A 13,687-nucleotide genomic window follows, 5' to 3' on the forward strand; every position below is an offset into this window, starting at 1 on the left:
TAAGACCAAAATAAATAAATTTTACAGAAATGGATAGCTCTTGACAAGGGCTATCCATTTCTGTAAAATTTATTAATTTTCATCTTATAATTTTCCCGCAAAAAATGATTTAAATTTCACGTATTATTGGGGGGTGGGGATTACCAGACTCTTGGTCCCCGCGAGACGGTCTCGACCTTTCGAGACCGTCTCGCGGGGACCAAGTTGTGTTTTCCCCTGAAATTTAGCCAAAGTGCCTTCAGTTATAGCCACAGGATGGCGAAACATCAACCATGTAAAAAACTTTTTTTGCTAGCCTCCGTTTTTTTAAACTTAGCGCCATTCAAGCCGCCATTTTTCAAGGTGGTGGTGGGTTTGCCTAGAAACTGGTTCAGTTCAGTCATTTTCTTCGAAAATGGTCTACCCGGATCGTCCATATGTGACTGTTTTTGGCCGGAAAAAAATTCCTACCTGATCAGCCGATATATCCTATCTTCCTGCCGATATATTAAACATAGTATTCTATTACTCTGGTATATATATATAGTATTGTATTGCTCTGGGAAAACTGTAGGAAAAAACAAACAAAGGGTTTCTAAGAATTCGGCAACTCTGTGGTTCATGCCGCAAAAAAGGGATTTCCATAATTTCGTTTTTTAACGTACTCTAAAATCGTTGAATAAAAAGAAAAAAAAATCTGAAAATTAGGCTACAGGTAGAACTAATGTAGCTCATTTTTTAAAGCCGTTTTGCGTCTTCGTAGCCCTAGCGGTTTGTTAAAAAAAAAAAAAGCCAAAGTGACGTCATTTGCAATTTTGCATAAGGTCCTCGGCTTTCTAAAGACTTTTTCATCGAATTTTTACCCACTCTTCCCATTAAAATAAAATTCTGGAAAAAATTAGGAACGTTCTCACTATTTATGAGAACGTAAACACAAAAAATAGTACCATTTGGGTGAAAGTTGTAGCACTGAGTGAACCGCAAAAACGGCGTTTTTGCATAAGGTTCTCTCAGGCTTCCAAAGACTTCTGGTAGGTACTGTATAACTTAAGATGATATTTCGATTTTAATTGTAGAAGGACGGTAAAAAGGGCGGGTCGCCGATATCATCTATCAACCAAAAATCGTAAGTTCTAGCTGATTGACAACTCGCAATTGTGGGAACAAAACAAGCAATGGGTTAGGACTTTTGGTTTCTAGATGGCACCGGGCCCCCCCCCCCCCTTTACCCCTTTTTTCCAATGGAAAAATAAAAAATTTTATTAACGTTTGATTATCAGTATAGGGATATTTGATAAGTCAATACATATTTTTTAATGGTAAATCTAATATTGAAAAAAAAAAAAATCTCGTGGCCGACATAGGAATTGTCGCGTCCTTTAGTTAGTTCTGGTTAGTCCAGGGTTTGGGCCGCCTGTCCACATCTGAAAGTCCGCAGTTCACCCGGTCCGCGTCCGCAATTTACTCTGGCCACTTGGCTAGTTTTCGACGTAAACAGAATAAACATACCTAACCACAAATTTAAAGGCTTTTTCATACTTGCTAGTCAAAATCTATATGTTAACAGGATTATTAGAAGATATTCGGTAAAATATTAGGTAAAAATATTGTTGGAAAATGTTATTTGGCTTTAGGTTTTACATTTTATTTTTTCCTTTTCTAGAAAAATCTTTAAAGAAAATGGAGATCATTCTCCGGCAAACGACCTTCTCTGCCGGTCGGAGTCCAATTTTTCGCTGCTTTCGCAATATTTCCGATATTGTCGGCTCCCAAACTAACAAGCAAATCAGTAGAAGTTATTCTGATGTCAGTGGGCAGCCAAAATCTAAAAGTGAAATTGATAACAACAAATCTGTTTCTGGAGTTGAAAACAAAACCATGTCAGGCTTTGGAAAAGCCTTTGAAAAGTTTTCGTTATTAACTCGCAAACCCCTGGATGAACCTGATATCAAATTTGCAACATTGTTAAGACACTCCAAATTCATGCAGGTAAACTAAAGTAATATACCGACAAGGTTGTTTTAAGATAAATTTGTATTTCTTTGTTGTTAGTGCAAGCCATAAAATTGTATTTGAATTTGAATTCATTAGCTAGGAGATCCACAAGGAAAAGTTGTTGAAGGCAAAATAATCCGGGTAGTCGGTAATGATTTATACATAGATTTTGGAGGGAAATTTGAATGTGTATGCCAAAAACCCCTTAAAAATGAAAGGTACATTTGTATCAGTACATCCTTTTGGCATTTTATCCATAATTAATGACCTCTTCTGTGTTACAGAGATTATGTCAGGGGTTCCAGAGTAAGGTTGCGTCTGCAAAGATTAGAGCTTTCAACCAAATTCTTAGGAGCAACAAAGGAGATCACTCTCCGTGAAGCAGATGCTCTTTTGGTTGGAATTGTGCGCACCCTTTTCGAACATAAATTTTAATTTAAAGCAGTTAAATTATCACATGATTATTGGCTGCACTGAAATAGTCTCCAAATACAAAAATGCCGATTCAGATGTCTCACGAATATTTCGTAATACTGTTTACCTTTGAGCAAACATAACTGTAACAACATAATTAAATTAAATTATGTTGTTTGGTCTTCTACTTTTCATTATGGCGAAGGACATAACCGACTTCAACTGTTCGGTAAATGATTTAATGAAATTACTTTTTGATGTAGTTTCAACAAATTTATTTCCTGAGTTTGGAAATTTTAAGGGAAAAAACGGCATAAATTGGCTTGAGTTGATAAAGCCCAGCACACATATATGAAGTAATTTTACAAGTAAAAAACTTTCACACACTTTTTGATATTATCCTTTCTAAACAGCATATGAAAAAACCTATTGCATCCGAATTTTCGTTCTGTGACCCACAGCTAGCGGGACAACCAAACCTCTGCATCGCGATACAATCTTCTTCTGTTAAGCGACCCACCCTGTATCCTGGTTTACCCAGCTTAATATCAGGACTTACTACACGGAGGAAAGGGAATTTCCCTAAAGCCCAATCAATGATCTCCTCATTTTCGGACACGTTGTAAGTGCACGTACTATATACCATACGGCCTCCGGGTTTCAGCAACTGGACAGCCTATAACGCAAAAAATATTTGTTTGTTTATTTCTTCGACCGTGCTTTAGAGTTCAAACTAACCGCAACGAAGAGTTTTTTCTGCAATCTTACAAACAAGAACACAATGAATAATTGATACGCCAACAACAAAACAATAGCTATTAACTACCTTGCAAACGACTGCACCTCCTTCAGTCGAATCGGATTATACAGTTGCGGTCTCTGCCCAAGAGCGCTACAAGGCGCATCAAGCAATACCCGATCGAATGAGTAAGGATGAAATGGTGGTGATTCGGGAATTGGTGGAACCGTTATAATGTCGACTCCTCTCAACTGGTTTTCAGGTATTTTGATGTATGCTTTTATCGAATCGAACGCAAAGGCTGTGATGTTGGTCAACCCGAGCTTCGTTGAATTCTCTTGAATGCGTTTAATTTTTGCCACTGATTTGTCAAGGGCGATTACTTTTCCCTTGCATTCAGATCAACGTATTTAGTGCACAGAACTTTAAGTCAACGTAGCTGTTAGAGTACTAGTAAGTAAAATATACAAAGAAATTGGTGGTACCTTATTTTTCATTAGGCAGCCAATATGAGTAGTCTTCCCCCCAGGGGCAGCACATAAGTCTGGCATTTATAAATTCAGCAATGAAATCAAAGAATTAACGAGTGGCTAGATGGCGAGGTACCTAAGATAAGATGATGCGATTGGAGATTTAAGGCATGTCCACACAAGACCGATGGAAGATTTTGTAGAAATCCTTTTTGGATTCCACCTATCGTATCTTCATGCAAAATATCACCAATGCTGGGACAGTCAAACAGTGGTTCAATCATGTTGATAGCTAATCCGCTAATTGAGAGAAACGGAGGGAAAACCAGAAAAAGTAAAAATTACGCTTATTTAACTCACTGAAGTAAAGGTAGGCAATAACTCCAAGTACAATTATTTCACCTGGGAACTGCAACTGTGAACAAATCTTTCCTATTTTGCACTAGTAAACCATTGCCAACGAAAAATTTTTGCCCTTGGTATTCACTATTCCATCCTCTTTTACACTGGCCCAAAATATCAGCGAACACTGAAACTCTGTCGCCAATATAAACTCCTTAGAAAACAGTTCAGTGATTAAATGCTTTTTATATTGTTAGATATATAAAAATTTACCAGAGGGAATGGCTGTTACACCCGGCGCATAGACGTTCGCACCCCTGTACGTATTATATAGTAAGCCGGTTTAAGTTATTTATAACAACAAACTTTATTTTATAGAAGAGGACAAAAACCTTAACACAGCAACTGCACAAGCCAAGCCAACCATAACATGTGGGTAGATTGGTTCTACCTTTTCAGTTTTCTGATTGCACTCCACAACTAGTATGTCATCAATTTTACTGTGAAATTGGACAATTGGAGCAGGAACTCCTTTAAAGTCATATTGCTGTATGACATTGTAATGCATACTATTAAATAGATTAAATATTTAGTATATTCTAACAAATAGATTCTTACCACTGCAAGTGCTTTTTCAATGTCATCTTTCAGAATTTCTTTGCTTGTAACTACAGTGTTAACGCGAATTACGGTGCGATTAGGGGGAGTTTTGAGATGATTACATAAGGTTTCTTGAGAAACTGGCCCTTCATAATTATTCTGGAAATAGAGCACAGTGTGGTCAAGCAGGTTTCACTTTCGCATAACGAAGACAATAACATAGTTGATACAACAAAAACGGGAAGAACCGCAATAAAGACCAGCAGGTAATGTAGACAGATTCTAACAAAACTCTTTATTGGTATAGGGCTTGTATATCTCGAACCATCTGGTAAGGGAAAATAGTAGCACTGTTATTACCATCGATTGCAATATCTTGTCTAAGACTTCATTATCCGAAAACGGCATTTCAGTTTTTTCGAACTACTCGAATGTTACCATCGACTCATCGAGTATCGCAGTATGGGCTATGGGGGTGTGCGGTGTGCGTGTACTTGTGCGTGCACTTGGAATGTGGAACGGTATGTTGTGGAAAACATCATGGAAATGGGCGGAGCCAAACACATTTTTTCCACGGCTCACCCACCTCAAATAGCGAATACACGTAGGTTATCCCGCTGAATATTCCCTCCGTGGCAGTAAACGGAGTAAAAAGCGGTGTAACCGGGTCTTCGAACTGGGTCTAGGATCTGGCTCCTTCATATTTGACCCAGTTTCGATCTGTTTACCCATGGGTTAAAAAACGGAGTATACGTGCGATCTTCAAGAACCGCCCTGAAAACCAAAATGACCCTACAGATCGTCAACAAATTACCTGATTGACGCGGGGACGATCCCTACCCTACGTACGATGATGCTTTTGCAGTTTCCGCAGAAGTGAAGCGCGTTATTATTTTTTCATTTTTTTAAAGGCTTCCTTCACAAACAATCCCCCAAAAAAAAAAAAAAGAAAAAATAAATAATAATGAGTCTGGTTAGAAAATAAATACTAAACTATTTATGTGTGTGCATACGTATTATGTATTTATATATCTAATATTACTAACGTATGCTGGTAGGCAAGCTGGCTCCCAGCACAAAATTAACTTTCTTTTCTAATAGACTTTATGAGCGTTCATCGGCAATGAAAATGCCCAACGATACATAGCTGATTTAACTAAAAATGACAAAGAACAACTTTCTCAATAACTTACTTACAATCCACACAATGATCAATGTTAATTTTTACTCCGGCCGCTTGTGATGCGGTGCTTGTTCGAAAATTCAACTGAAACACGGGTTAAACTGTCAGGGTTTCCCTTTAGGCTTTAATTCCTCAACTACTCCACCCCACTTTAAACGGTAAATTCCCGCCTTCCAACGGATGGTAGGTCGGAAAAGAGCATTGAGAAACAAGAAGGGTGCAGTCAACTCACGCAAAAACCACCCTAGAACGAATTCAAACTTGCTGAAAGGCAATGGGCCGTCCTAGTATATCAGAAGCCAAAATTAGAATGTAGTAGGGTATATCCGAATGCAACTACAGGCGTAACACTTACCTGCACGACTGAAAGAAGAATCCAATCAAGAATAAACCATGCAAGAATATGTAACAAACCAACTGCAAGCGGATCCCACTCAAACAGCCAGTAGATAGACCAGGCAGCTAAGGCACCAAGCAGCCTTTGAAAAACACAAAAAAAAACAGGACACTTTAGGAGCCTAATTAGACACTAATTACGTTGAATGCAGTGATCTTACATGCACTCCGAAACTGGTTCGAAGATAATCGTGCTAGGAACCATTGCGATTCTTAACTTCGCCCAACGAATGATTCTTTCTTGGAAAGTAGGTATGTGGCAAATGCCAGAATTCTGCCACGCAGGTTGACTGCAAATGCCGATCTTCCAGCCACGGTCTTTGATGGCCTTTGCCAGGAAAAAATCTTCGGCTAAATAGCATCCAAAGGCTTTAAGACCACCAGCGTCATCGATCAGCGACTTTCGCATCAAAGCCGACATCCCGGTAGCACAGTTAACACCCACGAAATCCGCCGCTAAGTAGATGCGCGCATGAGCCGTTCCGAAATAAATCTAATGCCATAAATAGAAGACGTGACATGATCAAAAAGATTTCAAATATAGGAGAATTTTCCTTGTTTAAATATACCGTAGTGTAACTATAGTACTCTACGTTATGGATGTGGGAACCACTAAACATAAAATAAATTGCTTACAAAATGTTAATTACCTTCTCTAGCGTAGCTGGGAACCCTTCCCGATCACAAACAAATGGCATTTGGTGAATGAGCCCAACATCTTCTTTCATATGTTCTACCATGTCAATAAGTGTGTCTTCTTTCACTGCAAACAAATCCAGTATTGGACAATCAACCCAACTGTTTAAAAATCTTTATAAAACAGGCTACTTACTTCGGATACCAGAATCTGAGATCATGAACAATTCATATTTGGCAGAGGCATATCCAAGCTGAATATTGTTAATTTTTGGATTAATACCTACTTTTTCACCGCCTGTAGTGATTGACGAAAAGTTGTTACATCTTTCAAACGCGATTTAGAGAAACACAAATGAACAAACCAATAAAGATTTGCGCGTCTATTTTCGGATATTTTTCCATTAATTTTTTTACCAGCATCAAAGACGGATCGCTTTCGTCACAGATGCAAAATAGCAATTCATACTGAAAAACAAAAAAAAACAAAAAAAAAACAAACAATGAAACAAATGCTTAATATGTGTTGCTTTCTTTGAGGGCTAACGTAGACCTACCACTGGATATTGCATTGTGAAAAATGTTTCGAGATTACTAAATAAATTCACGTCGACTCCAGTAAGTGGCTTCAAAATTGAGACGGCCGGATATGGCGTTTCTTTTGGTTGCTTACAGCTCTTATGATGCAATTTCCATTTGCTGGCAAAACAATACAAATAAAAAGTTAGTTTATTTTTACCAATGGGAAAATATAGATATTTTGTTTTATTTGTTTTTTTTTTTATTTATTTATTTTGTTGTTGTTGCTTTGGTATAATTTAATTAACAACAACCTTACCCGTAAACAATTGCTAGAATGTGGACGAGCCAGTAGCCGATCCAGAAGACAAACAACGCAGCGGCCACAATCAACCAAAAGAAATTAACGTATTGATGTGACATAACGGTGGCGGTAATGACACAAGGAACTTTGAAGATGCGATAACTGGATGGAAAGAGGTGTGGATAGAAAATCTGCCGTCTAATGGCCAACAGCCGAGAGACCAGATCAGACTATCCATGATGTGAGCGACATGGACATTTGGTTGGTAAATTTCCGCAAAGAAACGTATAGAACTGCAAAACACACAAGAAAATAAATGTATATATTACACACAGCTTTAACCATCAAATTCTCGTATCCGCTACGGATCACTGCTGGTTACTGACGCCACTAATCATCATAAAAAATCTCCTTGTGTCAACATTACGGATCACCTGAGACATGCTTTACTATCGTAAGGCGCAACTGAAAGAAATACGATGAATACACATTTTATGTATGTCGCGCCAGTACCTTCCGATAATAAGCCGGATCTCAGGTAGTCTCTCTAGGTAGTGTTTTTTTTTGTTTGGGGGTGGGGGGGTGGGGGTGGCCGCGGTTAAAGAACACGAATCGTACTAGGACGTAGAAGAAGTCTCCATAGATCCCATTAAACGACAACACAACAAACCACTGATCTAGTAGCAGCGCCACCGCTAAAGAGTCACTTACACGTTAAAAACGTACAGAACAAGTACAACAGTCACTAGTCACTTCACGTTGGACGTTACCACGACGACAGAACTTGTAACATGACCCTCATAGATGACCGACCGTTACGCGAGATATCCATATTGACAGAGCGTATATCTTATCTCTGGCCTAACTGTCTGATTAAGTATAAAAGATGAAGGCTTGGAAGTAAATTAGTTTTCCACCGAGAAGAAAAAGGAGCTCAACAAAAGGCAGACTTCGCGGGGTTTTCGCTGTAGAGCACACTAGTAACGACAACCTCACGTTTCGGGTGGTTCGAATTCAACTGCCAAAAGCAGACGCCACATCGCTGCAAAATGACCAATTTTCTGTTCGGCAACGCCCCATGTTACATATTATATTATTTGTTATTAATATTATAATCTTTATTTTTTAATGAATGCAATTCAGATTGAATGAATGATGATTGAAAAAGTTATTTAATCGAATATTAGCGGTGTACCAAGGAAAATATGGAGGTGTCGCTTACCTTTAAAGTGACTGAAAAGTTTAGAATTCGACAAACGGTCGGGCACTACCCTGGTCTCAATTGTGAATATTTAATGACAATTTATGAACAACAGTAAGACTTGGTACCTTGATCAACTGAACATTTGGGCCAGTTTGAGTCCAGTTATGAACCAAGGAAAAAGTGCAGATATCTGATAAGGGCTTTCAACGTCGTTTCCTCCCACTGCGACAATGCATACAGCGAATGCTGATAAAATAGCCCTCATTTGTTGGATAGACAGGGTAGGGAAAACGACCGTTTCCCGTCGTATTTGAATATCTCGTATTTGGTATTCAGTTACAGTAAAGGGACCAAGCTGGAACTCACATAGGTGAAAAGAGAAAGCACAACTAGAGCCAATCGAGTGTTGACTTATACAGCGGAAATTCCAGCCGCTGTGGACAAAGGCAGGAATGGAAAGAGACCCGAAAACAAAACTTCCGGGAATAAGAAAAAATCATTAGTTTCGCGCGTCTAGGAATAATGTCATTTATAATAATGACACTGTAGGCTATCGGGAAAAAATTGAAAACACTCCTGTGTGTAGTCCTGACGTAGTTCATAAACGTTGTTTCTCGGTTGGAGCAACGAGTGAGCGAAGAAAGGACAATCCTTTTCCACTTGATAAACTAATAGCGCATTATTATAAATTCTAGTTTTGTACTTGCATAATGCGTTGTAAAACGTTGTAAAGCCACTGCTATGAGCGGGCTTCATTTCCATATAAGATGTCATGTGTGTCATCCTAAAATACGCGATATATAATAGCTGGGAAAACAGCTATGAATCAAGTTACATGTGATTTAATGCATAAAATAGGTCTAATATGCTTATTCCTATCGAAACAAAGAATGCTTGTGGTATGCGTCAGAAATTTGAACCATGTAGACTGTAGATAGAAAAATGAGTCACAGCTGTTTTCGTCATACGTAACACGAAGATGACGGTGAAAAAAAAACGCGTATCAGAAACACCGAACAAAGCATTTTACACTTGAGTGATAAACCAGATTTGGTAATCGTAAGTATGAAAATTTGAGATATCTTTTAGTATGACTCAGATAAATAAAAATTTTGAAATGCCTAGAAGCTACGCATGGAAAGAGGGGAGAAATATTTTCCCGCCATTTTCCGGCTTCCGGCGGGTGCGACGTGCGAGAAATGCGATTCGTTTTGAACGTTCTCTACATCAGAAATGTAAATCTTGCGTTTAACAGGTAAAGTTAAACGTTTCCCTTGATTAACAAAGCTACAATTTTAGCGTTTGGCGAATACTTTCGGCAGGCATACTTAGGTTAAGGAACATTATGGTTTCCTCAATATTTGATATTTGTCAAAATTGTCATGCAATAGTTTTTTTAGTTTTTGGTAGCAGCATGTTTTACTTTACTACAGAGAGAAAAATAGAAAGATTAGCGCACAATGAAATGGCATCAATGAAATGCCGAGCAAACACCAGTGCATAGCGGTAATGCATGTGTCCTGCAAGGCTGCATGTATTAGTGCGTAACAGCCGCTGCGAAACAAATGTGTCTACACTGTCAGCGAAAATACCATCAATACGAACGCCAAGGGCCTAAGGCTCTAAACTCTGATTTTTACAAAGGCTAGCAGACGGTATTATTTCGTTCCGTTTGTAAAAAGTTCTTCACGTTGAACGTACAGACCGTAGAGTAACAGTTTTACTGGTTTTACTTTACCACTCGGCAAAACAAAAAGTTAATTATGGTATGGAAATATTGTCTTTTACGAACTATCAAAAGCGTTTCGTTCAATATTTGGATTTTTGTTTTTCAGTTACCCTTGTCATTATTGCGTACGGCGCAGAATCACCCCATGGTAACAATTTTTAAAATTAATGCTTCAGTCATTTCCTAAATTCTTAGATCTTTCATAGTTAGTGGAGTTGAAAAACGGGGAGACCTACAATGGCCATTTGGTGAGCTGTGATAACTGGATGAACATTAATCTACGAGAAGTAATTTGCACCTCCAAGGTAAATGCATATCCGTGCAACGCCAGTTTGTTTATCTCTCTCCCCAACTATAGATACATTTGAAGCACTGTTCATAAGTGACTTCTAGACACGTTTTAAAATAGCTGTACCTAATATCATGGTGTATAATTTTTAGGATGGTGACAGGTTCTGGAGAATGCCAGAATGTTACATTAGAGGTAGCACAATCAAGTATCTTCGAATTCCTGATGAAGTTATTGATATGGTAAAAGAAGAAGTAGTGGCAAAAGGCCGTGGTCGAAGTGATGGCAAAGGAAGAGGTGGAGCCCAAAGAGGCAGAGGTGGTAATAGAGGTATTGTATTCATTTAGTATACTTGTTAGTTGTTGATAGTATTGTTGGTCATCACCAGCCAAGTAATTATAATTGAAAATTACAAAATACGGGAACCATACTTAACATTTCCTAGGAATTAAAACTTTATTTTACACATATGAAGTAAACATAAGTTGGAGACAATCATGTCAAGAACATGAAACAAAATTAGTGTAATTATTGAACATTCATTTCTATTTCTTGTACGTCACGACAACAGTGCTTTACGTACGAGAAATTTCGAATCCGATCCTAAATAATCAGCCTCAAATCGTCGTATAATGCACCACTGTTTTTTTCCCCGTCGTTTGCTGTTAGCAGGAGCATGGGAAATGCTAGCCCAAAGGGCCAAAAAATGAATCACTTACTACCGTATTAAAGTCTAAGCAATAAAATAATGAGATTTCATTGGAAGAACTGTATTATACATGTTACTTTTTTGTTCATTATCAGGATCTTTTGGAGCCTCTAGAGGTCGAGGTGCGCCTTCGGGACGAGGAGGTGGAGGCGGTACTAACAAACCCCGTGGAAAGTAAATCCTTATTGCCAGATGATTTTTTCCAAATATCGCAAAGTTTTCATTTTCGCGCCACTTTTGGTCGTGACAGAAACAGTGAAGCACACATAACTCATACCTTGTTGTTCGCGTTTTTTCTGTCAAATTTGTATTTTGCTAACTCAAATCCGAACAATAAATGTCGGAGAAATACATCGTTAAGTGAAAAATAAGAAGTAAATCTTATGGTGTTAAGTACCGGTAGCACATCATTGACTGTCTACGATCTCTGCGCGTTCGTTTCTAGGTCTAGTTTAAAGTGTCTTATGCATAAGTAATGAATATGATGAAGCTTTTACAAAACTGAACCGCCCTTTCTAAGCATGGCTAGAGCTACAGTACGATGTGGTTGGTGTCGCAAAACGCGATTATACTTGCAAAAAATCAGGGGACAGAGTTCATTTTGAATGTTTCAAATTGGGAAATTCGCTAATACCACGTGGTTCTGAATCTCGACGAGAGCATAGTGAAATGTTGTACGGTCGTACTTCAAATTTGAAGCCTGACATCATACATTGTTGCGTTTCCATTCTACCCAACAGTTTGATTAATAGCGACGCATTTGCTATTCAGTAAAGACGACACGCGAATGAAGCCAAAACGTTATGGTACCTAGTTGTTGCATAGCCCACTATGTGCGGTCCTAATACAGAAAATGATACGTCCGGTGCAACATTTAGTTCGGTAACGGTGCTCGCGTACCTCCAGCACCCATTCCCATACATACTCAACAAGTTTTCAGCTTTAAATTAAGCAATGTATTACTTCCATTGCTCGTCAAGCCAGTTCTTTAAAAGCTATTTTACTTGCTTTGATAGATTGTATGTTTGATAATTGCCGAGAGAGAAAAAGCGGGTTAGTACCAATGTACAAATCTATTAGACAAAAACGAAACCACAAATGTATTGCACTTAGAGTCTTAAACGTCTGTAGCTGCCAGGAAACTGAATAGATAATTTTTGATACATCCCCAAGAGATGCAATTAGTATTGCATTTTCTCTTCTCTATTAATACGTTTTGTGTCTTGTCAGTCAGCAGACGATGCCCCGAGCCAGCCACTGACTTTGGCCTTCACCAGTTCACCTGCACGTCTTCATCATTTTCATCTGCTCCCTTCTCGCTCTCTCCTGCTCTCTCTTTCATTTTCCTCCATACACCTTGAACTATAGGTTCTTGTTTCGGTGTATAGTTTTTCATTTCGAAATACGACGTAATATGAAAGGTGGTTTTCCAACATCGCTAGCTACCGATATGGAGAAATTGAAAATTTAACAAATTCTGCGGGCATCTTCAGCAACATTGTTCGCCTCAGACCAAAGATAGGAAGCTAAGCTTTAACAGTTGATTAATTTCAGGAGTATAACGTGGTTGGCTTCGATACTGCTTAGGGCCTAGTCCTAGTTAGGTATTCCCACAAATTTCTGTCCCTAACATTCACCTTGAAGACTACGTTTAGTTGCATACAACGTTGCCAGACAGAGTCAAGGTGAAAAGAATTCAGTGAACAACTTTGGGATGACTGAATCGGTTGATCAAATAAAGGAAACCACTACAGTTACCTTTAACGACATAGTACTCGGCTAAAAGGCGAGTCGTCATTCCCATTAGCCAGTAAGTGTTTCTATAAAAAGAAAAATGCACGTCGTTTATTCCGCCATTTTTGAATTGCAGTAGATAGGATTGACATTTAAGCAATCAAGTCGTTGGTAAAGAGCACCGTAGTTTGACTTGATATAGAAAAAAAAAAACGCACCATTAATTCGTGAATAGGGCGTTAGCTCAACAGTCTTCTTTTGAAAACCATTTATAGAGCTAGAAAATTGTCTGGTGGAAAGTTTCAGGAATTTTCATAGAATCGACTTTGACTAGGTCGCCGCGCATGTATGGAAGGGTGAATAAAGCTAAGCTCTTTTGGAGAGAAAAAAAAAAGAAAAAGAAAAGAAAAAAAAATAATGGCTTGAGTACAGTAACGGGGATTTT

The 13,687-nt window shown here is 38.5% G+C and overlaps 4 protein-coding genes across 7 annotated transcripts; 2 read left to right on the top strand and 2 right to left on the bottom strand.

Annotated features, from left to right (window-relative positions):
* The first annotated feature begins 1,386 nt into the window (after positions 1-1,386).
* LOC123471499 (28S ribosomal protein S28, mitochondrial-like) lies at positions 1,387-2,424 on the top strand. The gene is made up of 4 exons (XM_045172905.1): positions 1,387-1,577; positions 1,643-1,968; positions 2,071-2,192; positions 2,259-2,424. The coding sequence occupies exons 2-4, from the start codon at positions 1,660-1,662 to the stop codon at positions 2,407-2,409; spliced, it is 582 nt and encodes a 193-aa protein (XP_045028840.1). The 5' UTR covers positions 1,387-1,577; positions 1,643-1,659; the 3' UTR covers positions 2,410-2,424.
* Positions 2,425-2,648: 224 nt separating this feature from the next.
* Positions 2,649-5,057, bottom strand: LOC116922109 (tRNA (cytosine(72)-C(5))-methyltransferase NSUN6). 2 transcript variants are annotated; one of them, XM_032928531.2, is made up of 10 exons: positions 4,900-5,057; positions 4,558-4,698; positions 4,332-4,486; positions 4,213-4,256; positions 4,000-4,153; positions 3,734-3,897; positions 3,613-3,671; positions 3,215-3,516; positions 3,127-3,151; positions 2,649-3,064 (listed from the first exon to the last, which is right to left on the bottom strand). In XM_032928531.2, exons 1-10 carry the CDS (start codon positions 4,945-4,947, stop codon positions 2,768-2,770), a joined length of 1,389 nt encoding a protein of 462 aa, XP_032784422.2. In that variant the 5' UTR covers positions 4,948-5,057; the 3' UTR covers positions 2,649-2,767. The 2 variants fall into 2 exon arrangements, with proteins under 2 accessions (XP_032784422.2, XP_032784423.2); XM_032928532.2 differs by having other exon boundaries at positions 4,332-4,508.
* A 478-nt stretch (positions 5,058-5,535) lies between these two features.
* LOC116922112 (ceramide glucosyltransferase-B) lies at positions 5,536-8,955 on the bottom strand. 3 transcript variants are annotated; one of them, XM_032928536.2, is made up of 9 exons: positions 8,800-8,955; positions 7,593-7,870; positions 7,312-7,453; positions 7,120-7,222; positions 6,951-7,052; positions 6,769-6,881; positions 6,280-6,611; positions 6,078-6,201; positions 5,536-6,006 (listed from the first exon to the last, which is right to left on the bottom strand). In XM_032928536.2, exons 2-9 carry the CDS (start codon positions 7,694-7,696, stop codon positions 5,827-5,829), a joined length of 1,200 nt encoding a protein of 399 aa, XP_032784427.2. In that variant the 5' UTR covers positions 7,697-7,870; positions 8,800-8,955; the 3' UTR covers positions 5,536-5,826. The 3 variants fall into 3 exon arrangements, with proteins under 3 accessions (XP_032784427.2, XP_032784428.2, XP_032784429.2); XM_032928537.2 differs by lacking the exon at positions 8,800-8,955 and adding an exon at positions 8,289-8,619; XM_032928538.2 differs by lacking the exon at positions 8,800-8,955 and adding an exon at positions 8,091-8,229.
* Positions 8,956-10,372: 1,417 nt separating this feature from the next.
* On the top strand, positions 10,373-11,879 carry LOC116922135 (U6 snRNA-associated Sm-like protein LSm4). Its single transcript, XM_032928563.2, has 5 exons — positions 10,373-10,547; positions 10,617-10,658; positions 10,717-10,815; positions 10,952-11,129; positions 11,604-11,879. The coding sequence occupies exons 1-5, from the start codon at positions 10,545-10,547 to the stop codon at positions 11,684-11,686; spliced, it is 405 nt and encodes a 134-aa protein (XP_032784454.1). The 5' UTR covers positions 10,373-10,544; the 3' UTR covers positions 11,687-11,879.
* Positions 11,880-13,687: the final 1,808 nt, after the last annotated feature.

This window comes from Daphnia magna, linkage group LG4 (genome assembly GCF_020631705.1).
Source record: "Daphnia magna isolate NIES linkage group LG4, ASM2063170v1.1, whole genome shotgun sequence".
Taxonomy (NCBI): domain Eukaryota; kingdom Metazoa; phylum Arthropoda; class Branchiopoda; order Diplostraca; family Daphniidae; genus Daphnia; species Daphnia magna.

Coding starts and splice junctions, on each gene's coding strand:
- LOC123471499 (XM_045172905.1), top strand. CDS start 1,660: ATGGAGATCATTCTCCGGCAAACGACCTTCTCTGCCGGTCGGAGTCCA. Junction 1,969..2,070: donor GACACTCCAAATTCATGCAG/GTAAACTAAAGT, acceptor TGAATTCATTAG/CTAGGAGATCCACAAGGAAA. Junction 2,193..2,258: donor AAACCCCTTAAAAATGAAAG/GTACATTTGTAT, acceptor TCTGTGTTACAG/AGATTATGTCAGGGGTTCCA.
- LOC116922112 (XM_032928536.2), bottom strand. CDS start 7,696: ATGTCACATCAATACGTTAATTTCTTTTGGTTGATTGTGGCCGCTGCG. Junction 7,053..7,119: donor AGACGCGCAAATCTTTATTG/GTTTGTTCATTT, acceptor CAATCACTACAG/GCGGTGAAAAAGTAGGTATT. Junction 6,612..6,768: donor TCCCAGCTACGCTAGAGAAG/GTAATTAACATT, acceptor TTATGGCATTAG/ATTTATTTCGGAACGGCTCA.
- LOC116922109 (XM_032928531.2), bottom strand. CDS start 4,947: ATGCCGTTTTCGGATAATGAAGTCTTAGACAAGATATTGCAATCGATG. Junction 4,699..4,899: donor ACAAGATATTGCAATCGATG/GTAATAACAGTG, acceptor CTCTATTTCCAG/AATAATTATGAAGGGCCAGT. Junction 3,517..3,612: donor GCTGCCTAATGAAAAATAAG/GTACCACCAATT, acceptor TCTGAATGCAAG/GGAAAAGTAATCGCCCTTGA.
- LOC116922135 (XM_032928563.2), top strand. Junction 10,816..10,951: donor AAGTAATTTGCACCTCCAAG/GTAAATGCATAT, acceptor TATAATTTTTAG/GATGGTGACAGGTTCTGGAG. Junction 11,130..11,603: donor AGGCAGAGGTGGTAATAGAG/GTATTGTATTCA, acceptor GTTCATTATCAG/GATCTTTTGGAGCCTCTAGA.